The 26315-nt window shown below is 44.0% G+C and overlaps 2 protein-coding genes across 6 annotated transcripts in view; one reads left to right on the top strand and one right to left on the bottom strand.

Moving 5' to 3' along the window:
• Nucleotides 1-6846, bottom strand: part of LOC133340484 (uncharacterized) — a 63315-nt gene extending 56469 nt beyond the window's left edge. Inside the window, exon 1 of the mRNA XM_061548774.1 lies at nucleotides 6655-6846. Coding sequence (XP_061404758.1) covers nucleotides 6655-6834 — 180 coding nt within the window. The 5' untranslated portion in view covers nucleotides 6835-6846. The remainder of the gene's footprint in view (nucleotides 1-6654) is intronic.
• A 213-nt stretch (nucleotides 6847-7059) lies between these two features.
• SMPD3 (sphingomyelin phosphodiesterase 3) overlaps nucleotides 7060-26315 on the top strand; it is a 99154-nt gene continuing 79898 nt past the window's right edge. Inside the window, exon 1 of one of the 5 annotated variants that reach the window (XM_061548772.1) lies at nucleotides 7060-7163. The gene's annotated coding sequence lies outside the window, so the exon portion shown is untranslated. Of the gene's footprint in view, nucleotides 7164-10212; nucleotides 10351-10406; nucleotides 10556-13972; nucleotides 14097-26315 lie in introns of those variants that run through there. The other 4 variants (XM_061548768.1, XM_061548769.1, XM_061548770.1 and 1 more) reach the window with 4 other exon arrangements.

Genomic DNA, 26315 nt, shown 5'->3' with positions numbered 1-26315 from the left:
TGCCATCTCCGTAACGCTATTGAGACATCGAAGTAAAAAGGACGTCGTGATGAACAAGGGATTATAACCTTAAAATGCAGTAGGTCTGTGTCACCGCGGCCTTACAAATTGCACACGAATAGATGCAATGAATATATCACGTCGCGGTCTGCTTTACACTTGCAAGTTTCAGATTTACTGCAATACACCCGTCCTTGGACGGGCAAAAGTTTAGTATCCAAGAACTGGTGTGCAAATCGTAGTAATTGCCACTCTCTACCCCAAATTAATTTCCATCAAAGCACTGGACTTACATCATTCCCAGAAGCAAATTGTCATTGACACATCAGATGCATCACGATTTCCTCGGCGCCATCTTTCTGTACACCGCCCATCATGAGCAGCCCAACTGTCTTGCCTCTCCTTCCCATCACCCTCGGTCTCTTCCGGGACCTGATATGCCTCGAACAGCGGTTTGGAGTCCTCAACCTGTCAGAGCTGCCACTCACCCAAACAAGCTCCCGTGCAGGATGTAAACCAGAATCTTGTTCATGCGATCTTCCAGCTCGCTAGCATGTACCCCTATGTTGGTCTGCTCTGAGAGTGTTGTGTTTGTATTGGGATTTAAGCTATTTTTAAGACCAGGCATGCAGGATGTAAACCAGAATCTTGTTCACGCGATCTTCCAGCTCGCTCGCTAGCATGTACCCCTATGTTGGTCTGCTCTGAGAGTGTTGTGTTTGTTTTGGGATTTAAGCTATTTTTAAGACCAGGCCTGTTGGGAGACATCAAGCAGGGAAAGCAACTGTGTTGGGGTTCGGCATGCACTCTAACACACTCCTGGGGACAACAGACCCAGGAAATATCTACGGGACCATTTTGTACTGGCAATGCACACATTATAAACATACAACCAAAATATGTTTTACCACAGGTATGTGTGGTAAATGCAGACTTGATGCATTGAAATGGGTGTCTATTTGGTGTTTGAACATCTTAACACCTCCTATATTATTGCCGGAAAGGATAAAATCCAAATCTTTTTCGTCAGATTCAGGAAAGGTCAGCAAGATGTTCCTGCCTACATCTTCTTCCCGTCTAGCTTCATTCTGCCTCCCTGGGGCTGTTGCCATCTCCTGAGGAACCTGCGGTGGTCTCTACATCCATTTCTTATCCCTGTCAACACCCACTAGGACTTCATGACCTCTTCCCAGAGACAGATGCATGAGCTTTAGTGGAATGTCCTCCTCAGTTACTGAATTCAATGAAGTAAAAGCCAACCACGAGAGCCTTCCTAGGTGATAAAGAAAACGTGGCATGGCAGTGAGGAGAGAAACGGCGAGCCATGGCTTGCTGGGAAACGGCACACGTCTGTCACGGATCAAGGAGTCTGACAGGAGATTGCCCACAGGAGGACACCACAGCTTCAAAGCCAATTCAGTTTTCAGGGAACTGAACAACCCTGCTCTTCTCGTGGACCCACGATGGCTCGGCAGTGGTGTCTTGGCATATCCAGCGGCCGGTGATGAGGCAACCATATCGCTTCATTGCACTCGCAGGCTCCCTCACTCCGCAGGTAACTTCTCCCAGCCTCCTGTTCTTTCATCTCCTACACTGCCGCCCTCCTTGTGATGTACCCTTCAGTCTCGTATGATGCTCCCGACAGAATGTGATTGCCAGAAACCCGCATAGCTTGATCCAAGATCAGTCTCCCGCAAAAGGCTTACTAGAGACTACTTTCCACTGCCTGCTTGGTGTAATGTTGGCTTTCACTTCCGTATATAATTCCCGGGCGCAATGACGGGAGCTGCTTGAGGTCTTCTATATTGATATTAAGCCGCCTACTTCCCGCCAAAGCTATTTATCTCGTATCTTCAGAAAAATGAAATCACTTCATCTCACCCTCCCCTTAATGATTATCCCTATTCAGACACCTGGTTGAAAATACTTTACTACACTCCTTATTGTGGGTTGAAGGGGAGCCCAGGACCAGTTCATATATAACTTGCTGTTGATGTTAGGTGTAGATGAGAATCAGATGAGTTTATAGCACAGTGTACTAACCTCTCCAACACCACTCCACCACTACAGTAATTAATTAAGAAATTATCATTGCTGGTAAGCAATTGCTTTAAGCAACTGTAAATTATTGACTTAAAGCTATCGTGACTGCAGGAATTAAACTGTAAATTGCAAACTGGTAAATCACTAATTTACCCGACCACCCCTATGCAACTGCATAAGGCAGAGCGAGACTATAACAATGCCTTATCAGCTGATCAGAACTTTAATGGATATTTAAGCACTCACTGAATAGCACACTGTGCCCTGAACCAGTCCCTCACAAGAGGGTTATTAACTGGGCTATGAAATTAACAAAGTTCACGGATGAGTGAGCCTCATTGCAGAAGCTAGGTTTTTGTGTGTGTGGGTCAGACTTAAGGGACCATGAAATCCAGTGCTCTAAGGACGAAATCTCTCCCCTGGCATGCCACCTACCCCCTTATTAAAACGATCAATCTTGTTTATAATCCTGAATAGAGTATATTTAAGCGTGCTGAAACAGCTCTGCTGTGGGGTTAGCTGCAAGGGCATTTGCATTTCCAGACTATCTTCTGCCTCTTGTGGAAGAACTCGAGGGTCAATCGGGAGTTTTGCAGAGTGGAGGGGCGGGATGACTCACTGCAGTGGATCCTTTGATGTTGCACTCCAAATGGCCTCCACACGCCTATCACTTGACATTCATCGTGTGGTTTGTCAACCTGCACTGCTGGGCTTTGGGAGGTAAATACTAAACTATCGATCGATTGGATTCAACAATGGTTATCGTCAATTAAATTGACATGTTCTCGATTACAATCACAAAGCTGCTTTGAAGAAAGTTAAGATAAAATTACATTCGTGGCAGGAGTCACACTAATATGCCTGCATCAATTAGTGGACTATCGTGAAAGGTATACATTTGCACAGCTATGTTTATATAATTTACATTAATGCATGTCATACATATGCTTCGCAAATGCATAATTATAACCTTGTACAGCTCTATTTAAAAAGGTGGAAGTAAAATTGTGGCAAGCTGGATTCGGGGTATGTCACAAAAAACACCAAATTGTGCCAATATATCGCTCTGGACTTGCTTGATGGATATGAAAATCTGGTGAACAAGATGGAAATACATTTTCATGAAGCATGTGAATTTTAAAAAGGCATCTAAGATGGTATTTTATATGAGGCTGTTAAAATACAAAGACAGCTCATGACATCAAAAGGTTTCTTGTACATTGGCTATATTTTTTTTGGATACCAAAGGGTGGATAAATATAGACTCTCCTCTGATTGCAGTGAAGTGGCTAGCAATGTATAACAATGATCACTAGTGGTGGGTATAATGCTCACTTTTATAATGACAGTATTCATACCGTAAATGCAGCATTAGGGATAAGGTATTTCGCTGATAACACTAAGCTCTTCTGCAAAGCCTCAGATAGAACAGCAAAACGGATCACTGTGCAGTGGTTTGAATGGCAAAGATAATTTGTAAATACTCTTTTCATAAAGTTTTAGCATTGTGCATGGTCACAATAATTTAAATATTCGTTTCAGAGAGAAAACTGCCCGAGCGAATGTGGACCTGAAGACATTTTTGTGGATACATTTTATAGCCACAAGAAACCAAAGCTAATTGCATTTTAAGTTGCATTATAAAGTGTAGAATGGACATAAAATGGGCTGTGTTGAGTTAAGGGCCACAATAGAGCAAAATAAAAATGTATTGACGGAGCTAATATAAGATAAATAAAAGGTAACCATAATAATTTGTTGTTTTCTGATAATCGGAAATGTCTCATTTCTTGCATCTCAGATAACAGTTCACTCTGCTGTGTAGGCTGTTTGCTCAAGAAACGGCACTGCTGAGGAAGGAAGCAATGGCTAGGGAGTCACTTTACATAACTTCCCAATAACAAATGCATTGCCCCCCACCCAGAGGTAATTTTAAGTTTTAATGAAAAACAATCAATACCTACACAGCTCGTTATCTGCATCAAAAATTCTTGGGGTCATCATAACTGGCTACTATCAATGTGTTAAAGCGTTATACAAGAGAACGTAAAATCATGAGAAAACATTTCACGAAGCTGTATGTATCTCTAATGAACATGATACACTGTATGTGATGAATGGATGTTTTTTTTACAATGGCTTCATTGGCTTTACACAGTGTCTATCGAACAAGAAGTGACAAGTTACTGAATTTTCCATCATTTGGTGACAGAGGTTCTTGCATTTAGTAAATATACTGTAATACAGGTGCAAACTTCATAATTCAAAAGGCATTCCAATAGGATCCTCTGGATTGTAAAAGGTTACACGAATGAGTTACAATAAATAACCTTTGAAGTTATTTGTATATACATTGTATACTGGCCAGGGGAGGTTAACTCAAGAAAGCAAATTTTAACTATTGTGCTGTATATGGCTTTTCATGATGAAGGCACAGCTTATTATCCAAGCGGCCTCTCCGGTTTCATAAAGGTGTATATGGCTTGGGTAATAGACATTAATTACTCTTGTCTGAATTATTTCATGCATAAGTGTGCATATGTTGTGGTCGGTACATCATTTTAGGTCTGTAAATGATACTCTGCAAATAAAATACAGTAATAATATAGCTACTTTACAATTTCATACGATGCGAGTATTGTACATTGTGATAATTATGGGTGCAATGTCAAGACAAAATTACAAAATATAAATCTATGTTATATTCCATTGCCCATTCCCTTCCTCTTCCCTCCCGTCGCACCACCACTCCTTCGCGTCCCTCCCCTGTAGCCCTTTCATGACCCCCACGTGCCCTCTGTTACTCATTCCTCGGCCCTTGCAGGCCCTTTTCATCTAAATCACTCGATTTTTGTTACCGCTGCTAAACCATATTAAGTGCCTTGAGCTAAGGCGCTCTAGAAATATGAAATAAGATATGAAAAACTGTTTGATATCAGTGATGTGATTTTGTTGAGACACGCATGAACTAATTTATTTAGTTTTTCTCCCTAAGGGTTATATTTATCAATCTTCAAAATCCGTTTTGCTGCTTCTCTGCTCCAATGTATGCTATGATGTCTTAAATTGAATGTGTTGTGTTCTACAATTTTTTTAATATTTTTTTTATCAACTCTTAAAAAACGCTGTATTTTCTTCATACGAAGCGGAGGAAGTATCCACAGTCACAAAGAGTTTTAATAATGGAATAACTATGGACATCATCAAATGGAACCAGCTATTGGAACTAATTTAGGGGACCTATTTATCATTCTTCCATTTAAAAAGGAAGACAACACTGATTTTAAAAAAATGCAGATCGATTAGCCCCCGACCACACGTATATAACCTGTTTAGAAAAAAACCGATTGACATAAAGGTGGCAATAGACAATAATAATTACCGCCCTATCTAAATCCTCTCCCCTCGCGTCAAGATCTTTAAATCCCAAATCGAAACTTTAATCTCATATGCCCGATTCGATTTGCGTATGGTTGTCACTCTTAAGACAAAAATATACAGCATACTTGCACATTTACCTAACTCTTTTTTGCACCTCTTGATCTCATATACTTGCAGTTTTTTTATATTATCGTGTTTCGTTAACAACTGTTAAATACATTGTTTGTTACTTGTCCAATATTCCTGGATGACAGACTTGTTCTCTGCAATGTTGATTTTTTTCTCTGTTTTTCGCTGCTGCTGTGCTTACGCACCACAGATCTCCATTGCAAAATTGCCGAGCAAATTACTAAAATGGATCATAAGTACATACCTGTCAACCCATACGGTTTACCCGTATTCTTGTACAGGGAAATATAGTTTTTAGGTCCATACGGCGTACAGCGGTTTCAATACGGGCAAACATGTTTTGGTCTGTAAAGTCACGTAGAAGGGCGCTGTCTTTCCGACAGACCTGTTCTTCACCTGAGGACGGCTGCTTGCGTTGTGGCCGAAACGTCGTGAGAATTATTTTATTATGTTTTATTTTTATTATTTTATTACTTCCCTTCTACGTGACTTTACCGAAAGAACCAAGAAGATAAATCCCTGCAGTCACGAAAGCTTTAAATCGAAATGTTTTGCTCTATTTGTGTTTCTCCCTTGTGATGGGATTTTGTAGGATGAACGTTGATATTTTGTAGGGCACGGGGTGACCAATAAGGTCTGAATTTGTCTGTAACAAGGTAGGGCACTGATAATGGTTTGCCAGCTATGTAACAAATGCAAAATAAACTAAAAACTCTGAACCGTGAGCCTCTTGCAGCAAGCGGCGAACGCGCCACCACTGAGCCACGACACAGCCCTCACGTGTCGTCAACACAACCTCCAGTAACAACAACTCGGCGTTCAAGGCTTCCACCCAGCAGAGGAACAATAATGATTCGTACCTCCGATTAGCACAGTTGGCTACGTACGGTGCCAACATACATGACTCAACTATTATTGAACTGACAAATACTGTAAACTTTCTATATATATTATGCACCAATAATATAAACAAAAACCGCTTTTATCAATTGTATACGTGACAGATTTTTTTTACACCAAAACGTACAAACATGTTAAATGTAATTTTAATAACGAGTGAAATGTCACGACATATAGATATATCTCAACGTGACCCCTCACCCCGGCCACGGTATCGTGCGGCCGTCTGTCGCGAAGTGCGCGCCCCAAGTTGAGCACGTAGGCCGCGGCGGTGAGGACCGGGTCGGCCTGGAAGCGCCGCCGCGATTGGGGCACCGAACCCGGCAGAGAGTCAGGCTCGCGCCTCACGAACTTGTGCGTTGTCACGCACGCCGCCTCCATGTCACCCCGCGCCGTTGCTATGGGAATCGTCACGTGGAAGGCGGGTGACGTCGTTTTGAAATAGGCGGGGCCTAGGTGCTTCACGCCCTTATGAGCTGTCCATGGTGCTGAATCCATTGAAAGCGAATCTCTCAATCAACTCTTTGGTTCTTTCGGTAAAGTCACGTGGGTAAAATAATAATAATAAAATATCTATCTACCTAGGTGACTTTACCGAAAGGAACCAAAGAGTATGGATTCCTGCAGTCACGAAAGCTTCAAATCAAGATTGAATCCTCAATATATTAGTCAATAACATTGCAAGCCCTGAAGAAAAAAAGATATAACAGGTGACGTTTCGAGCAATGATCCTTCGTTATTATACATAACTCTTAGCCACTCTATATCTCTGTCCTATGTGTGTGTGATGAAGAAGGATAATGTTTTAAGTTTGTGTGCTTGTGCACTATTGCCAACGCATTATGACCAACTAGTCTATATATACGTTTATAATTGGCGACGTTTCGGGCAATGACTCTTCTCTCTGGTTCCACGTGTATTATTGACGAATGTGTTGAGTTCTTTGTTATTTGTGATTGTGGCACCACTGCCAACGCAGCATGAGAAACATTGTAAAATATAATGTATGAGAAAACTCAGCTGTGTGTCTCCCCATATACATAAAACATGTTATAGTCCATCAGCCTATTTGCATCCCAGATGAATATCAAGGAGCCCGTGTTTAAGCGAGAAAACTCTGGACTCGCTTCCACATTCTGGGTCTCATCAACAGTTAGGCTTCTTTGTGTAACGTATTCGATTCGTTTCCCATTGGAATGAGCGAGCTGACTGTTGTTCGTATCTGAAGTGCAATGTATATGTATATAACATAGTTTCCAAAGTACTGGAAGCTAAAATGTCGCGTATTTCGGGAGATTCTTATGATCGCAAACATGATGTAACTTTGTATAGTTTAAAATGTGATTGTGGCAGTTAAAAACTTTAATCAAATGAACCCTTTCAGAGGAAGCGTGGCCATTGCATTAGGGATGAAACACTCGATTATAAGGGTTGCAATTCCTGCATCGACTCGCGCACATAAAAGCGTTATATATTATTCTAAGATATAACATTCAAACTATATTCAAATGGTACATTTATGGAATTGGAGGAAAGAAGCTTTCCAAAGCAGAAACTAGAAAGCATGGTTAAATAACCCAACTATGGGAGGCCCGTCATCAAGCAGCGGATTGACAAAAGGCTGCAATATATGAACATGGTGGTGTACATGCATGCAACAATATGACATTTGCTTTGCATCTATAAACCATGAATTTAATGGGCTGCTATATCCTGTCTGACAAAATGAATGCACGTGTTATGATCTACACTGCATGCTTTTGTAATATTCACTGTGTAATTTGCACTAATGCATTCTAAATGTAATGTGTGTACATCTGAAATTACTTTTTGCACCTTAGTTGATTTTTTAAATGTTTTTCTCTGCGTCTTGTGATTGGGTCTTTTTTTTCTTTGGTTGTATCTTGTACAATACTTCATTGGCATGTTCCTCCTTTTGTAACCCAGACTACCTTTGCAAAATTGACGTTTCGTATCAATGGCTGTCATCGCCTTTGAATAAAGGTATTGATTAATTTAGGTGTGGAGGTGGCACAGTGGTTAATACACTGCGCTATGAACCCGGCGACCCGAGCTTGAATCCTAGACAACGCGAACATCAATGGCAAGTGATATCACAATCGGTCCTGGACACCCCCCTTCATCAGCCCTCATTGATCAGCATGGTGAAGTAGGGTCAGCCAGCACAGCGTGGGGAGGACTTCATCCAGCAGTGGATTAATAAAGAGATGTTCATTACGACAATAATTATCGGTTGACTCAATACATCGTGTTATATGGTTAAACGATATCCAGTGTAATAATGAATACCCATCTCTCCGCCATTTCCGCCACGAGTTGTTGCGATTCATGTCACGATTTTGGAATAGGTTATTTTTTGTTTTGTTTGTACTGTCTTTGTAATGTCTGTAACTATCTGTATAATTTGTTACATCGAATATCTGTTCTGTGTTATTTGTGTTCCGTCTCGTTGGTACCCTTAATTTTTACGTCTTTAATTTGTGATGGTCATCTTTGTATCGTCTGTCTCATTTTATTTCGTCTATTGTGCTTGTACCCTATGTTATTTTGAAACTGCTGTATCTTCTGTACTGTCAGCAATGCTACTTGTCTGTACTATCCATCACGGCAATATTCGGCGTGTTAAAATATAATGTTTAAACCTGTTAAGGCAATAACAATCTTATATTCTGTATTGTATTGGCAGCATTTACACAATTTTTGGCAGCTTAATTGTAATTGCATTTTCATTGGCTGCGTGTGCAGGTGCCTTTACCACACTTGTAAATGTTAAACATACCGCAACGACTTTCTGAATTATTCCGTGCCACTTTTTATAAAGTATTTAGAATGTTAAACGTGTCTGCAGTCAAACTACATTATGTATAGTGGATGTTTGTGTTAAGCCTCATTTAATTGCCTCATTTGTTAGCAGACAATGCACAATGACTGCGAGTCATCATGGCAAATACTGTATCACAATAGCACACGTGGCATACATTGACGTTCACGTGATTAACAGCTGTGGATTACAGTGGCATACAGAAAGTGTTGTACAATGCACGTGTGGAGTCGCATTTGTCACTCCACTGCTGGGTGATGACCTCCGGGCACCGTGCGCGTCGTGTTAATTAATTGACCATACTTCACCATGCTCGTTAGTGCGGGTCAATGCACAGTACTGTACAACAGTGTATGTTGCTGTACTACAACCCAGCCCCGCTACAACCTAACACGGTAATCACCCATTCAAGCACTAGCCAAGCTAAAACAACTGATGGGATGGAGGGCATTACGGCTAATTTAGTCACAGGCGGTGGGCTCGCATCTACTTATTAATAAACATCACGCTTTGTGTGTATGCACGCAACAGGTGTGATATCTCGCAGAGGGTGAGAGGCAGTGGAATGGAAGAGAAAGGGGATGCGAATAAAAGAGATAAGGCAGTGGTCTTCATTGCAAGGCCCGCGATCCTGACAATACACGACACGTGAAAACACCCCCCCCCCCCCCCCAGTCATAATTGTGCTGTCAATCCGCAATTGTTTAAAATGTGTGGCGGGCCCTCACGCACTGATGACTTATCTGTGAAAATGCCCACCCCACCCCACCCCCCTGAAAATTAGCGAAGAACACGAGCGTATGTGTGCGGATAGGCGGCAGGGAAGGGGAGAACCTGTATGAATGAGGGAGGGGAGTAGGAAGAAGGGGAGGGGAATGGGAGGCAGGGGAGGAGAGTAGGATGCAGGGTAGTGGAGTAGACAGCAGGGGTGGGGAGTAGACGACAGGAGAGGGAATGGCAGTATAGGAGGCAGGTGACAGCAGCACCCGTTGCCTCGGCAACGCGAAGGAGGCATTTAAAGAGACGGAGCTCTTGTCCATGACTGCGCGATATCCGTAAGTTTATTGTTTCCCTTCCATCGCCGATTCACATTCCTAACGTTTGCCACTGGGTGCATCCGCATCATTCAGGGCATGGGGTTGCGAGGGATGGAGACAAATGAGTGTGCAACATTCCCTCTGCGTTGCCGCTTTGCTACTCACTGCTCACTGTTGTTGATTGCTCCTTATTCAGTTGCTTCGTGAGTAGAGAGGCTGCATGGTGCGTGCATTGCGGATGTGTTCTATTGATAGTGTGTTGCGCGTGTGTGGAGTGTGTGTGTATGCACTGCATTCATTTTACGTGCAGTGTCCGTGCATACTATTGTGTACAGGTTGTGTTGCTAATGTGTTTTATGTAAGAGTCATGTCTGCGTGTGAATACATTGTACATGCTGTGGTAACAAAAATATGTTGTGGTGGTATGTATGCGCAGTGGCTACGTATGCATGAAAGTAATTGTGTAGTGTCTGTACCTACTTGGTGTATAGGATATGATGTTAATATGGTATAAGTATGTGTATATCTGGATTTTCATACGTAGTATTTGGTTTGTGTTGCTAATGTATTTCTGCATATGTATGTATAACATCTCTATGTGGATACATAACATGTACTGAGTTGTATTTATGTATTATTTGGTGTAATTGTACATGTGTATTGTCTTTATCTATTGTGTCATGTCTGCATGTAAATATATAGTAAATTAGTTGTGTCGCGAATGTGTTTGCATTTATGTATAGCATCTGTACGTGTAGACATTGTGCATGCGTTGTGCTTTAATGTATAGTTTGTGTGTAGAATAATTGTATGTCTATGGGCGATATCATAGTCTGTATATGTTGCATATGTAATGTCCGTATGGCCATTCATGACTGTCTAGCAAATGTGTTGCATGTGCATGCAGAGCGGTGGCGCAGTGGTTAGCGCGCTGCGCTACGAATCCGGTTGCCCGAATTCGATACCCGCTCACGGCCAACACCAGTGACGATTGTCTGAACCGGTTCTGGGCCTCCATCTAGGTCGACTTAGCCCCAAATGAGTACCTGGTGAGGTGTGTAAACATCGCCACTGGGGAGATTAAGACGGTCGGGCGTGGTGCTGCCAACCCACCCCCTCGTGTGTCGTACCGGTCTTCAAAGGTGCTCACGAACAGCACTTGTCCCTAGAGTATGTTAGGGCTATATGGGGGATCTGTGGCTTTGTGTACGGGCTGTGTTGCAAATGTGTTGGATGTAGTTTTTTGCTTGTGAAGTATGTGACGGGTTTTATTGCAAATGTGTTGGATGTAGTGTTTTGCTTGTGAATTACGTGAAGGGGGTTATTGTAAATGTGCTTGCATGCTCTGTATGTATGTTGTTTGCTGTAGCCACCATAGTGGGTCGTGTTAAATAGACACAACATCATGTTACATGTGTATTAGTACGGTATAGCATTGCATTGTAGTGTGTTTATATTACGCTTTGCGTTGGGCTTCGTTCTAGACACAATAAAGCATGTTAAATGTGACAGTGCATATACATCTGGATTGTAATATACATCTGGATTGTTGATAGCGAGTTATTTTGCATTAATATACTGAATGTGCGTGCCTTGTTTGTGTGCTATTTAGTGTTGTACATACTGGGTGGAATGGTGGTGCAGTTGTTCGGGCATTGCGCTACTAACGTGACGCGTAACCGGGTTTGATTCTCACTCGGCCAACATCAGTGACGAATATCTGAACCGGTCATGGGCCTCTTCTAGGTCAACTCAGCATTCACGTTAGTATCTGGTTCGGTGTCTAAACACGAGCACTCGGAAGACAAAGGCGGCCAGACGTAGTGTCGGCCAACCACAAACCTTGTGTGCCGTGTCTGCCTTAGTCGGTGCTCGCGAACGGCACTTTGTCCCAAGTCTGTGAAAGAATATACGATGGAGTTTATGTGTGAAGTATTGCGCAAGTGTTTCCTTTATGCCATTGTAAAGGGAGCTGTGTTGCGGGTCGGGTGTTGGTATAGTTTACACATCTGTACAGAAGCGCTTCATAACTCATAGGATTCCTCCAGTATAAATACAGATTCTGATTCTGATATCTATTCTGCACACGTGCAGGGATTCCCACAACAGACACTCGGTAAATTCGGTAATAGAAAATAATTAATAATGGCCCGCAATGTGGAATAGTAGACCAAACACCCTCTAGAGGAGCTCTCTAGAGCTCCCCTTTAGTGGAGGCCCTTCTACCAGCAGTGACGTGAGCGGGCAATTGCAGGGCTGCACCTTTACCGTGGAATGTAAAAAATTAACCCGTAAAAACAAAGTTTTTCACTATAAATCCTTTATATGCGTGGCGGCTAGAGTCATCTCGTCCTCTGGCTTGAAATGGCTGCCACCTATGGGTCAGATGATTGCCTGTCACCATTAAGCAATTGGTAATTAAATCTCTTTTTTTTCCTGAAAAGTGTAAAATTTTGGGAAAAAAATTCACGAAAATTAATTGTCACGCACAACGAGTCTGTGTGGAAAATGTCAGCTCGATTGGATCACGGGAAGTGGGTTAAAAAACGACCGAAAGATTTGCATGGTCGCAAGCAAGCAAGCGCGCAAGCAAGCAAGTGAACTTAATATAAAGGATTTAAAAAGCGGACGTTCAATATTACACTGACGATTGTCTACCGGTGTCACAATTGAAGACTAAAATGTAAAACCTTCATTGTTAACTTACTGTGTTCCTGTCTACTTAGCAGGGCCTATCAGTGTCTCGCTCACAAAACATACCATCAAATGTCACTATTTCCAATCTGGTTCAACAAATGACATCAAATTGTATAAAGGTCTATCCGTGTGTTTAATGTCTTGCTGTGTATCAGTTGGTTGCACCTGCTTATGTCTGTGCTAAAGCTGGGCTATCCGATTTATTAATTAAAACACGTGTCTATCAAGTATCGTTCAATTATCCATAATAGATGTTGTTTTTGTGGTAGATCGCGTAAATATAAATGTGTCGTTAAACCCGCCACCACTCTAGTGGTGGCGGGTTTAACCAATATTACAGATAATATTGGTCGCGAAAGCCTACGCGTTAAACTATCGTTCAATTGCTCGACTAAGCGGACAACACGAACATAGTTTTGAGGATAAAATCTCACCTCTGTTTCTATATGTGCCGCGAGACGGGAGGTAATGGGTGGGGCTTGGTCACACGTCATCAGCATCATGAGCTGGGCCTCGCTGGGCGTGGCTTCTTGGGGGTTTCTCGCCTTCAGGAGGCAGTATTCTAGATTTGAAGCCTTCGTGACTGCAAGGATTCATATTCTTGGGTTTTTTCGGTAAAGTCACGTAGGTAAAAAAATTAAATTAATTAAAGTAAAATAAAATGTTTTTTATTAATTTTTATTTTTTACCTACGTGACTTTACCGAAAAAACATAAGAACAGGAGGCAGGATGTTGAGACAGCCATTTATAAAGGTTGAGGGGGGGGGGGGCAGAGATATAGACCATGAAATAAAGTGGTTGATTGCAATTGTTGTCAATAGACTGAATTCACTCCACACCAGTTCTAGCCCGTATATCTCCCATTATTGAGAGGTCCTCTGTGTGTGTGTGTGGTGTTGGATTGCTGTAAATCAGCTGGTTGTGCCCCGCATATCCGGGCATCTTCCACCGTTGAGTGAACCTCTTCTCCGTGGTTCCTTGCACACGGATACCTCCGTTCCATCAGCTGGGACAGCTGCAGATACAACCACAGCACACGAACAACACATGGAGTGGAGGAGAACAGGTAGGATAACTCGCTTCCTTTCAAATGTGACCAAAGCCTTTTCACTGGCCACTTTAGCACATTACCACAATTACAGTAGCACTGATAATATTGTTGCACTCTAAATCCTCGCGAAGTAGCCCCAATTTTGCTGCCATACACTGCATTACAGATGTGCCGTTTACACATGGGACGGTCGGTATGGTTCTACAAATGTAGAATAAATGAAAACAAGGATAATTTCTACCCTTCATTCCTATTTGTATATGAGGCAGCTTTTTTTCTTCTAGAACGACTATGGATTTGAATTAGTTGGACTGTTTTAATATTAATGTGATTTGTACGTTCGTTTGTGCGTGTGCACACGTGGTTTTAATGTGCACCTAGCCTGGCACATGCGTTCTGGTGATATTTCCATCACTTAGTGGCGGATGCCGGTTGTTGTTACCATCCCATCAGCCTGGGTTCAATGCCTGGCAAATTAGAACATCACGAGTGGCCATCTGATATTTGAGCCTGGTCTGAGCTGCCACTAACTAGTTCAGTCTGCTCGACCATGATTATCATCTGATGCAGTGCTCTCTCTCTCTCTTCCGTTCATACCTCCGACGGCGAGACAAACAGCCCATCGTGCAAAAAGCTTTCTCCACCACCACCCACCCACCTCATCATGTGTCATTATCATCAGCTACGGTCAATCCCATGCTGGATGAAGGTCCTACCAACTCGCGATCCTGCGGCGTAATATAATCCACGTGCCACCTGCACACCGGCTGATATCGTAGCTCCATCTCCTTCTTGGATGTCCTTTCGGGGGCATTCTGTTCTTTGCCTGCCACTCCATTATAATGCTTACATTATCGACCGTCATCCCTAGAAGCGGCATGTCCTGCTCTAGCCCACTTGACATCAAGTGGCATGCTGCCCTTAATAGGTGCTCGCTAATTACAACCAATCACTATATAAGCATCTTCGTGGTTCTTTCGGTAAAGTCACGTAGAAAGGAAATAATAAAATAATACAAATAAAACATAATAAAATACAAATTCTCACGACGTTTCGGCCACAACAGAAGCAGCCGTCCTCAGGTGAAGAAACAGAGCTGTCGGAAAGACAGCGTCCCAATGAACACCGCCAAGCTTGGCAGCGTATATTTAAGCTGGGTCGGGGGGAGGAGAGCGCCTCTGTTTCTTCACCTGAGGACGGCTGCTTGTGTTGTGGCCGAAACGTCGTGAGAATTTTTATTTTATTGTTTTATTTGTATTATTTTATTATTTCCCTTCTACGTGACTTTACCGAAAGAACCAAGAAGATGAATCCCCGCAGTCACGAAAGCTTTAAATCGAAACTATATAAGCATGTTTGTCTTGATCGATTTGGCTGTATAGCGGCTTAGTTTCTGATATGTAAATAACATTTACTAGGTCTCCCTTACAAAAACTATTTGAATGGGCTTCAATATGACGATGTATGTGTTTGTGCACATTTGTGGGTACCGGGAATGTAGTGGTTAGCGCACTGCGCTACGAACTTGGCAACCCGAATTCGATTCCCGCCCACAGCCAACATCGGCGACACTTATCTGAATCAGTCCTGAGCCTCCCCTAGGTCGACTCGGCCTTAAATGAGTGCGGAGTGTGAACATTAGTACTGGGGAGACAAACTCGACCGGGGCGTGGCGCTGGTCACCTCAACCCCATCGCGTACAGTATATATGTTGAACTTCTTTCGCACCGTATGCAGCCAACTGTGCTAATCGGAGGTTCGGTCTTCATAGGCGCTCGTTTACAGCACTTTCCCCAACGGTCCATTAAAGGCTACACGGGGGATCTTTGTCTTGTGCACCTCTGTGGATCCTGACGTGTTTGCGCACACTCACGTGAACACACTAACGCGTGCACATCGTGCGTGTGCGCACCCTTTGTGGCAGACACAGGTGCGTGTTTGTGTCAGTGGGACAATTTCCGCCCAGCAAACAACAGGCGCGTGTGCATGCCAGCACTTTCGTGTAACATGGATCAAGTGAAGCACGGATGTTATACAGCCGGTGCACAATTACAGCACAGCGTGATATTGGGCTCAAGACAGATCAGCTGTTCAAATAGCGTGGTCACGCGTTCAATTGGAGCGATCGGATTCCTGGGCTGCGAGTGCGAGACTTGATACATCGCGTTCAGTTTGAAACATATTTGTTAAGTATTATATTGTTTTACTTTTCTTTATACAGCATATCATGTGACGTATACATGCAGGGACATGATCAGTGAAAATTATCTTCGATTTTATTTTGCCTCCCATTGTCTATTCGAGGTTTATCGTTTTGTTGATTAATCGATTGCTATTGATTATTAACCTCGAGGCACGTGCATTGAATCGCGTGAGTGCAGCACAATTTTTTGTTCGATTCAAACATGTTCTTTGATAAATTAATCACGTGACCCCCCCCCCCCCCGCCGCGGCCACTTTCTTCGTAGCCACTACAATGAAGGCAATTTTAGTAAGTAAATAAATCGTGGATACGCATGGATGATGTTAACACGTCCCAACTTGCATACAGGACAGTGCATACATTATCAGAGTTATGTTTTTTGTTTGCATTTTGACTGCAGGTATTGTGGTCTATGCAAACATGACTCCTTGTAAAAAAGGTGTCAGTTTTGTTGCCAGATAGAAGGGTAAAAAAACAATTAACATATTTTTTACTGGCAAATGAGGTTCCAATGGTGTAAATGCTTACCCCGAACTCTCATACTCTGATGGTGCATTGTCTTTGAGTTGTGCGCCTTTTGGCGTCATCTGGTCCAACCCATGTGAGACTAGGCTCTAAGAAAAGCTGCCTCGGGTGTGGACCAATCAACTTAAAGGACAGTGCATACATTATCAGAGTTATGTTTTTTGTTTGCATTATGACTGCAGGTATTGTGGTCTATGCAAACATGACTCCTTGTAAAAAAGGTGTCAGTTTTGTTGCCAGATAGAAGGATAAAAAACCAATTATCACGTACCGAATTGTATGTTTGTCCTCGGAAGTATTTTGAAGCGACAATAATGGTAGGGACTCACGCCTGGTGCGCTGGAAGCAGCAAGTCCACACGCTGCGATGAGACCTCAGGGCTTGGACAGCGACTTAGCGGGGGAGGGCACGCCACAACGGGCAGCATCGGGATGCTAAGACCGTGTCCTTTTAGATCTGTGGTTGTTTGTGTCTCCAATGTCTAGGCAGTCATTTCGTGAATTTGGCTGGTATCCGTAGAGCAATTCCCTACATGCAGCCCAACATTATTCCTAAAGTCTAATCAATTTTGGGATCGTGTTAAAAAGAGTTATTGTAGGGGCCCCCGTTATAGACAGACAAACAGACAGAGTTGGAAAGCATGAAAAAAGAAGGAACAGGAAAGCTTTGGGCATCTATCGTGGTTCGGCGGGTGCTCATGAATCCCATACAGCGCAGGGCCCAGCGGAAGCGGTCATGAAGCAGGGCACGAGGTACGAGGCGCCACGCGTCTGACAGCCCGGTATTTATTCCCATTGCTCTCTTGTTCTTACACCCCCTCCCCCCTCATTCAGACAGGCATGCAGGCAGACAAATGGATGAATGGACCGAACTAATACATGAACACTTTACGCAGTAGCCGGAAAAGGTAAAAAATAAAACTTGACCTCGAATCGTGACTTCCGATTAGCACCTACTGTGCGAAAGAAATTCAACGTACAATACAGCACCGTATGTTGGAATTGGTGGTGAATAATCCTACCTCCATAAATACTATCCACCTGTGGCTGTGACAACAAAACCTACCAGCAGCGAATTTCTTTTTTTAAAACGTTCTCTCAAAATGTTCCATTTATTAGCAGCTCAGTCGCCCGAGACAAGTCGGGTGGCATGACGACAAGACAGCTTGCTCAGGCGTTCAAGAGCGCAATGTCCACTCGTGCAATGGAAACACCCAGCGCCACGTTTTTCCCCAATAATGATTATATACCGTAGAGCAGTAGTTCCCTGCCCGTGCAAGAGACGTGGGGCGTGTAAAGTGAGCGTTCAGCAGCAAAACACACCGGGGGAGAAGCACCCCCTCCGCACACACCTCCCCCCCACCCCCTCGTGCAATGCAGGAAAGAAAGGTGAACGGCCCGTAACAAGACCTCGCCAATGCCCCGTCCGTCACTAAATTAACCACGAGCTCCAAAAGGCCGCTGTCCAAATCCTGTCCAAAGAAAACTACGCGACGGGCGAAGATACCGCCAGACATCGGAGCGGATGGAAGAAAAAAAATGTTGTCGTTGTAATTTAAAAATGAGTCGCGGTGCGGTCAAGATCGTTCTCCAAATGCAATTTCCTGAAGGTTTTGTTTTTTGGAGTGTTCTTGCTGTTGCGTGGCGACAGGAATTGGCAGGGAAGAGAAGGCAGAGGCATTTCGTGACTCGTTTCGTTCGTTCACTGGGGAACGGGAAGATGTCGCAACGTCAAACCTTTGTCTGTGACATTGGCAGCTGCGCTCTACGGCATTGTGTCAGCGCGCTGCGCGGGTTTTTTTGGACGTTTGTCGTTTACATTAAAGAGCTTGCGCCGAGCACCGATTCAGACATTGTGGTTGTTGGGGAATCGTGTCTGACAGAGAGAGAGAGAGGCCCTTTGCCTGCCGGGAAACCATATAATCAAAGCGCGCCTGTGCTCTGTACCCGAGGAGGTCTTTATGAGCGTGTTAGCTGTTTGAGGTGAGGGCATTTTCTCCGGTCCCTGTTTCGACAAACACTCATCCTGGCGCTCACGGCTGTGTGTGTGAAAGGGGCGGGCGATCCGCTTCGTCAGCATGGATCGGGCTGGATTTGAAGCCAGAGTCATGGTTACGTTAATCCTGAAATCCTTAACGCAAAGGGAAAAAAAATTTACGCGTAAAAACAAAGTTTTTTTACTATAAATCCTTTATATGCGTGGCGGCTAGAGTCCTCTCGTCCTCTGGCTTGAGATGGCTGCCACCTATGGGTCAGATGATTGTCTGCCAGTATTAAGCAATTGGTAATTAAATATTTAATTTGTTTTCCCTAAACAGTGTAAAATTTTGGAAAAAAATTTCCACGAACATTAATTGTCTCGCACAACGAGTCTATGTGCAAAATGTCAGCTCGATTGGATCACGGGAAGTGGGTTAAAAACGACCGAAAGATTTGCACGGTCCTAAGCAAGCAAGCAAGCACGCAAGCACGCAAGCAAGCAAGCAAGCGAACTTAATATAAAGGATTTAAAAACGACCGAAAGATTTGCACGGTCCTAAGCAAGCAAGCAATCACGCAAGCACGCAAGCAAGCGAACTTAATATAAAGGATTTAAAAAAAGAAAAACCTCACATTTTACCTGTTTTCCTCCTCCATTTTATGTGCACCGAGCAGCTGCAAGTCTGCAAGTCTGCAGCTGCACAGTACTTTGATAAGTTGAAATAAAACTTTTTTTGTCGACATGTCGATGTAATTCACCCTTTACGTACGATAAGATGAGCTCAAGTGCAGAAGCTAGATTGCTGATCACCGCACTGTGGTAATGTGAGGAGTAGCAACGACTTGGGGGGTGCCTTGATCCAGCAGTGGATAAATCACGGCTGATATAGTGTTATAGTGTTGCCCGTCATGTGGTGAGATGCATAAAAAAACACAGTTGAGATGGAGCAGGTGTGTAATTACCTCTCAAGCAGTACATTGCAGGAGAGTGAACCACACTACACAATGGATATACCGGAGAACTGTGTTTTGATTTAAGCTCAGAGGTTGAGCAGAGGCAGACGGTGATTCCCCTTTCATATGAGCATGTGTGTGTGTGTGCATCTGATGTCCTAGAGGAGAGCAGTCGTGTAGCTAGGAACCCGGCGACCCGAGTTCGATTCCAGCTCGCGGCCAACATCGGTGACGATTATCTAAACCGGTCCCGGGCCTCCCGTGGGTCGACACTCGTGCTAATCGGAAGTGTGGAGGAAGGACGACAAACACAAACAGCTGTTCTAAACAAATGAGTCTCCATATAGATTATTTAAAAGTGCGCAGCTCCGGTGGCTTCCTAATATCGGAAGGAAGAGCGTTCCAGACGGCCGCAGAAGCGCATCTGAAAGCGCGTGATGCAAGTGCCCATCTTTGTTCGATGGCCAGTCAAAAAAGCCGCTGCACGGATGACCGGAGTTTCGCGCAATGGTTTATGCTCCTTGACGAGATCGTTCGCCGTGAAGGAGAGTAGTAAGTGTGCTTGGGCAGGGCATATTTAGATTTGAAGCTTTCGTGACTGCAAGGATTCATACTCTTAGTTCTTTCGGTAAAGTCACGTAGGTAAAAAAATGATGACAGAGACTTGTGTTGCCTCCGAAACGTCGTGATTTTTATTGTTTTATTTTTTTATTAATTTTAATTTCATTTTTTACCTACGTGACTTTACCGAAAGAACTAAGAGTATACAGGGCATATTTCTCAGAAGGGTTGATGGTCGACGGACAACACTGGTGATGGAACGGCAGCTGAAGGAGTAGAGGTCGATCGCCGTTGAGATGAGGGCAACAAGGAGCTCGCGTGCAGGCGTCAACGTGGACTGTGGCACAGAGGTCACAAACGGGTTTTGATTCCTTACCCGTACCCGGCCGCACCAGGGTCGCAAATGGATGGTACAGGTAGGGAACGGGTACCCGTACCCAGCCGGTTACGGGTACCCGTTCCCTACCCGTACCCTACCCGAAATGAGTGACAAACGGTTACTCACCAGTGACTCACGGCCTACCCGTACCCGTACCCGGCCGCACCAGGGTCGCAAACGGGTACCCGTACCCGTACCCGGCCGGGTACGGGTAGCCGGGTATCGGGTAGGGTACGGGTATCGGGTACCCGGTTGCGACCTCTGCTGTGGCATCGCGGAATCGTGGAGCGTGGCAAACAGCGGTCGGTGTTTGCCTTCATCTAGCAGTGGAGTGCTCGTGGATGTTTATGGAGTGTGATGCTGCAATACAAAATAAGTATAACCCGTAAAAACAAAGTTTTTCACTATAAATTCTTTATATGCGTGGCGGCTAGAGTCTTCTCGTCCTCTGACTTGAGATGGCTGCCACCTATGGGTCAGATGAATGTCTGCCAGTATTAAGCAATTGGTAATTAAATATTTAATTTGTTTTCCCTAAAGTGTAAAAAAAATTTAAAAAATTTTCACGAACATTAATTGTCTCGCACAACGAGTCTGTGTGCAAAATGTCAGCTCGATTGGATCACGGGAAGTGGGTTAAAAAACGACCGAAAGATTTGCACGCAAGCAAGCGAACTTAATATATAGGATTTAATAAAGGATTTAAAAAGAGAGCGATGTGGACAGATCCCAGTGCTGATTACACGTTACGCGCAGCAGTACAGGGCATTGTTAATAACAATAGTGGTGGATTATTTCAGCACGTGTGCCCGTGCTATTATTACACGTTAATTACAGTATTCTCTTCACTCGTCTCTATTAACAGTGGCGCACACCTTGGCCTGTTTTTTTTAGAATGACGTCTTTTAGCATACACTTTAATTGCAGCCACCTGCCTATGCTCACACCCAGCCTTCCTTTGCCTGACTTTTGTTTTAAAATTGATAACAGGAGGGCGATGTCTATTCGTCAACTTACCGCAAACGAGTCTCTTCCAACATACCTCAGGCTTACCACATCAGCCGCAGCGCTCAAAGGTTAATGCATTCGCATAGGCAAGCCTATCTTCAGAACTGTTTCACTACTTCCGTGTAAAAATGCTATTATATACGGCCAATGGTTTTCGGACGTTAAGCTAACATTTTTCAATTTATTACAAAACGTGTTCATTCTGGTGCGACTTTTAAATACACGACACTTTCATTGGACGATTGTGGCTGTGCGTGTCTCTAATTCAGCGCTGTGGAGGCGACGGTTGGTAGATCGCCCCCCCTGGATGTTGAGGTGCCCTCGCCTGGCTTACCAGGAGAAGACGGTACAGAATAGTGAAGACTATCAACACATTCCTGCGGAGGGAGCTGGTAGGAACGTTGGGTTGCTCGGTCAATGGCCAGGGTCAACGGCGGCGTGGTGTATTCGCAAATATGGCCGACTGTGAGGGCGGGCACAAGCTGGCGTGAATAGGTTAAACGTTGAGTTTTATAAGGGCACCACGGGGTGACCAGCCCCTCCCCATCCAGGCCCACCCAGCCCCTCCCCACCCAGCCCTTCCCTGCACGACGGACGGACACAATAATCCCCTGTGGGCTGGTGGAACCAGGTGGTTCCTACCAGTATAATCCGTCCCTTCTGCAGGAGAGAAAGCGTTGCCCCCGAGCACGAGTGGGTTTTTGCCCGGGTGTTTCCGGTTTCCTCCCACATGCATAAAACAGCTTAATATATGCAGGACTGCAGAGCTTTGGCAATTGTTGGCACCGACTCACTGCGTGACTGCCTTCCAGCTTGCGTGTGGTTCTCTGGTGACGTCGAAATCCATTTGCATGAACGACGATACTTTAGAAAACGAAACGTTACGTTAATACTCGTGTGTGCCCTTCATTGACTTAGAGTGACGTACAGCAGTTTTCCTAATTATTTTCACGTGATTGTGTACGAAGCACGAGTTAGCCTTGGTAGCCACTCTTTAAATGTCGTATTTCAAATAGTGAGGCTCGCTTGTCACCCAACTGATGTGTGTGTCCCAGAAATTACATCAAAAGCGTGGCACAAACAATTGATATTGCCTTCATGTCTGTGTCTGTTCCCGTTAGGGCTTCCGAATCCTCACGTGTTCTGTTAGACTTTCAGATTGTCTTTCTGTCAACATGTTCGTGCCCAATCGTGCCTGTCGAAGATATCGCTTGAGCCGAATGATCCATTTCAACGGACACTTTTAAAGGATGGTCCAGCCGTACAACATCTCACGATGAGATCGATTTTTGGGTCAGACAGTCAGAGGTCAAGTTCACAGTGATCCTAAGTGCTGTCACGGGGAAATGGGTTTCAAAGCACCGGTCGTATCTTGTAATTGGAGATTTAGTGGCTGCATTACACCCAAATCTATTGAGCTGAATTTCATCTGCTTGCAATTTGACATAATTCATCGCACCAGAGATTGGCATGCAGCCTTTCTGAGAGCATCAATAAATAATCAGTAGGTATGCATAGAGCTTGCGAGCACGGAATTCATTTTAACATCGGCAGCACTTAAATTAACACTCTGCATGCACGGTCACACGTTGCTTATGATAATGTTTTTTGAGAGGACAAAATAGGGTGGAGTATTTTCTACGTTCATTCAGCAATTAAAACAAGCGACAAGACGGCCTCTGTCCCAAAACAGAATATATTTGGCCCTTTATCGAATCAAATGAAGTAAAAAAAAACCCTCGTGGTTGTGATTGTCCGATCATAATTCCGAAAGCCGCACAGCGTGAACATTAGCCGTGTCTTCATTGAAAGCCGCTGCTGAGAATGCTTTGTGTAAGACCATCACAATATATATTTTGTAAATGACCTTTTCTATACTTTGCACTCCGATCATTTTTGTTGTGCTGCGTGTGCCACATTTTGACCCGGACCCTACTGGACATCTGCGAAACATAGCGCATCGGATTCCTCCAGTATCAATAAAAATTCTGATTCTGACGTATGAAGGCGCAGCCGTGCAATTGCGTGCTCTGCTGGCAGAAGGGCCGCCCAAGAGGGCACACACTCTAGGGAGCTCCTCGAGAAGACATTTGGCCTGCTTTCCCGGGGTGGCCAGGCGTCTTGGAAGAGGTGGTGGTACCAGAGCCGGCCCAGCCACTAAGCGACCCTTGCAATTGCAAAGGGCCCCGTGGCCAGCAGAGAGCCCCCTAGAGTCACTGCTAGCGAGTGGGTGAAAAAAATCATACATCAAAGGGGCCTCCAACCAAATTTTGCTTAGGGCCCCCAAAGGTCTAGGGCCGGTTCTGGGTGGTACCCACACTTTACCCCAACACACGTGACCTGGCGATCGATCAACTTGTGGTTGTTGTTGGCCCATTACTCTGCTGGGTGGATAGAGGCGGCGGCGGTGAGAGCGGAGGCGGATTTAAGAAATCAGCGGCGTTGTTTTGACTGCCGCGCCGTGCCCTGCTGATGAACTGGCGCCCTCTATTGAAAATGCAGTGTGCTGGCCATGACACCACGGGGTGGCCTGTGAGCCAGAACTCGCGGTGTGTGAGGTTCAACTGCAGGTTCCCCTCGCTGTTCGCGGTAGTAGATGCTTTCCAAGAAAAAGGGCACGCGAAGGGAAATCGCACGTGGAGACAGCTGGCTGCCGAGTAGTACACACACAGTACACACACAGTACACACCGTACGCACACAGTACACATACACAACACACAGTGCACACACAGTACACACCGTACGCACACAGTACACATACACAACACACACAGTACACACAGTACGCACACAACACAGTACGCACACAGTGCGCATACACAACACACACAGCACACACACAGCACACAGTACACACAGTACGCACACACAACACAGTACACACACAGTACACATACACAACACACACACAGTACGGACACAATATTGTCCAACAGTCCGATCGCGTAGCAATGTTGGGTGATGTTTTGGGCAATGGCACATAGGAAGGCCAGTGAGGTAGAGTAGTGTGATATTCTACCAGATCAAATCATTCAACTTTTCAAATAGTCATCATACGCATATAAGAATGTACACGCGTATAAAATCTGGTACGCATACGTACGGTCATACATGTTTAACAAATCAATAAAAAATGTAGCCACTGATGCTAAAAATAATCACACTCGGGCTTTGAACTTTTAGAAGTTCCACCATTTTTGCTGCTTTAATCATGAGAGAGAATAAGTGTTGCCTTTGGGGGTTGCAGGGTTGAAATGAAAGCACTCAGTCTGAGGCCATGATTCATTTTGTATATGGAGTTGAACCATTTTAAAGGCCCCTTCCACATGTTTTAATGATGACAGCACAGCGATGCATACCTTCAGAGAATACTGGGAGTAGTAAAAAATTAACCCGTAAAACAAAGTTTTTCACTCTAAATCCTTTATATGCGTGGCGGCTAGAGTCCTCTCGTCCTCTGGCTTGAGATGGCTGCCACCTATGGGTCAGATGATTGTCTGCCAGCATTAAGCAATTGGTAATTAAATATTTTAAAAAATTTCCCTAAACAGTGTAAAATTTTGGGGAAAAAAATTCACGAAAATTAATTGTCACGCACAACGAGTCTGTGTGGAAAATGTCAGCTCGATTGGATCACGAGAAGTGGGTTAAAAAACGACCAAAAGATTTGCACGGTCGTAAGCAAGCAAGCAAGCACGCAAGCACGCAAGCAAGCAAGCAAGCGAACTTAATATAAAGGATTTAAAAAGAAGAGTTAGGTAACAAGCTGAGCAAATACGTTCAACACCAAATCAAATTGACAAACATTGTCCACGTTTTAATGTTATTGCTCCAATTGGCGGCTGCCAGTCATACAGCGTTGCGTGAGAAGTCCCCACAATTGAAAGTGGTAGCTCTACTTTTTAAATCCTTTATATTAAGTTCGCTTGCTTGCTTGCGTGCTTGCTTGCTTGCTTACGACCGTGCAAATATTTCGGTCGTTTTTTAACCCACTTCCCGTGATCCAATCGAGCTGACATTTTGCACACAGACTCGTTGTGCGAGACAATTAATGTTCGTGAAAAAAAAATTCCCAAAATGTTACACTGTTTAGGGAAAACAAATTAAATATTTAATTACCAATTGCTTAATGGTGGCAGACAATCATCTGACCCATAGGTGGCAGCCATCTCAAGCCAGAGGACGAGAGGACTCTAGCCGCCACGCATATAAAGGATTTATAGTGAAAAACTTTGTTTTTACGGGTTTACTTATTCACTTTTATTTGCACTCAAAAGTAGAAAATAAATTATTTCCACCCCAGAAATTAACAAGATTGGATGTGCTGAATAAAAGTGGCTGGCTACCCTTCGGTATGTTTCATTTTCTTCATACAAGCCACCCACTTGTATTCAGCACATTAAATTTAATAAATTTTTGGGGTGAAAATAAAAAAAATTCTACTTTTGAGTGCAAATAAAAGCGTGTGCATTGAAAAACGTGTTTTCTTTTACCATTTTTTTTCTTCTTCTGAGCCAGTGATCTAACAACAACAACAACAAAAACCAAGGAAGAAAAACAGTGCAAGTGCACGGATACTTTCGCCTTTTCCCCGACGTGTGAGCGTTCGACGAGCAAGTGACA

Source organism: Lethenteron reissneri, chromosome 9 (assembly GCF_015708825.2).
Source record: "Lethenteron reissneri isolate LAM-NWPU_2019-01 chromosome 9, ASM1570882v1, whole genome shotgun sequence".
Lineage (NCBI taxonomy): Eukaryota > Metazoa > Chordata > Hyperoartia > Petromyzontiformes > Petromyzontidae > Lethenteron > Lethenteron reissneri.
The sequence above is the reverse complement of the archived record's forward strand: the minus strand, read 5'-3'. Positions and strand labels throughout refer to the sequence as shown.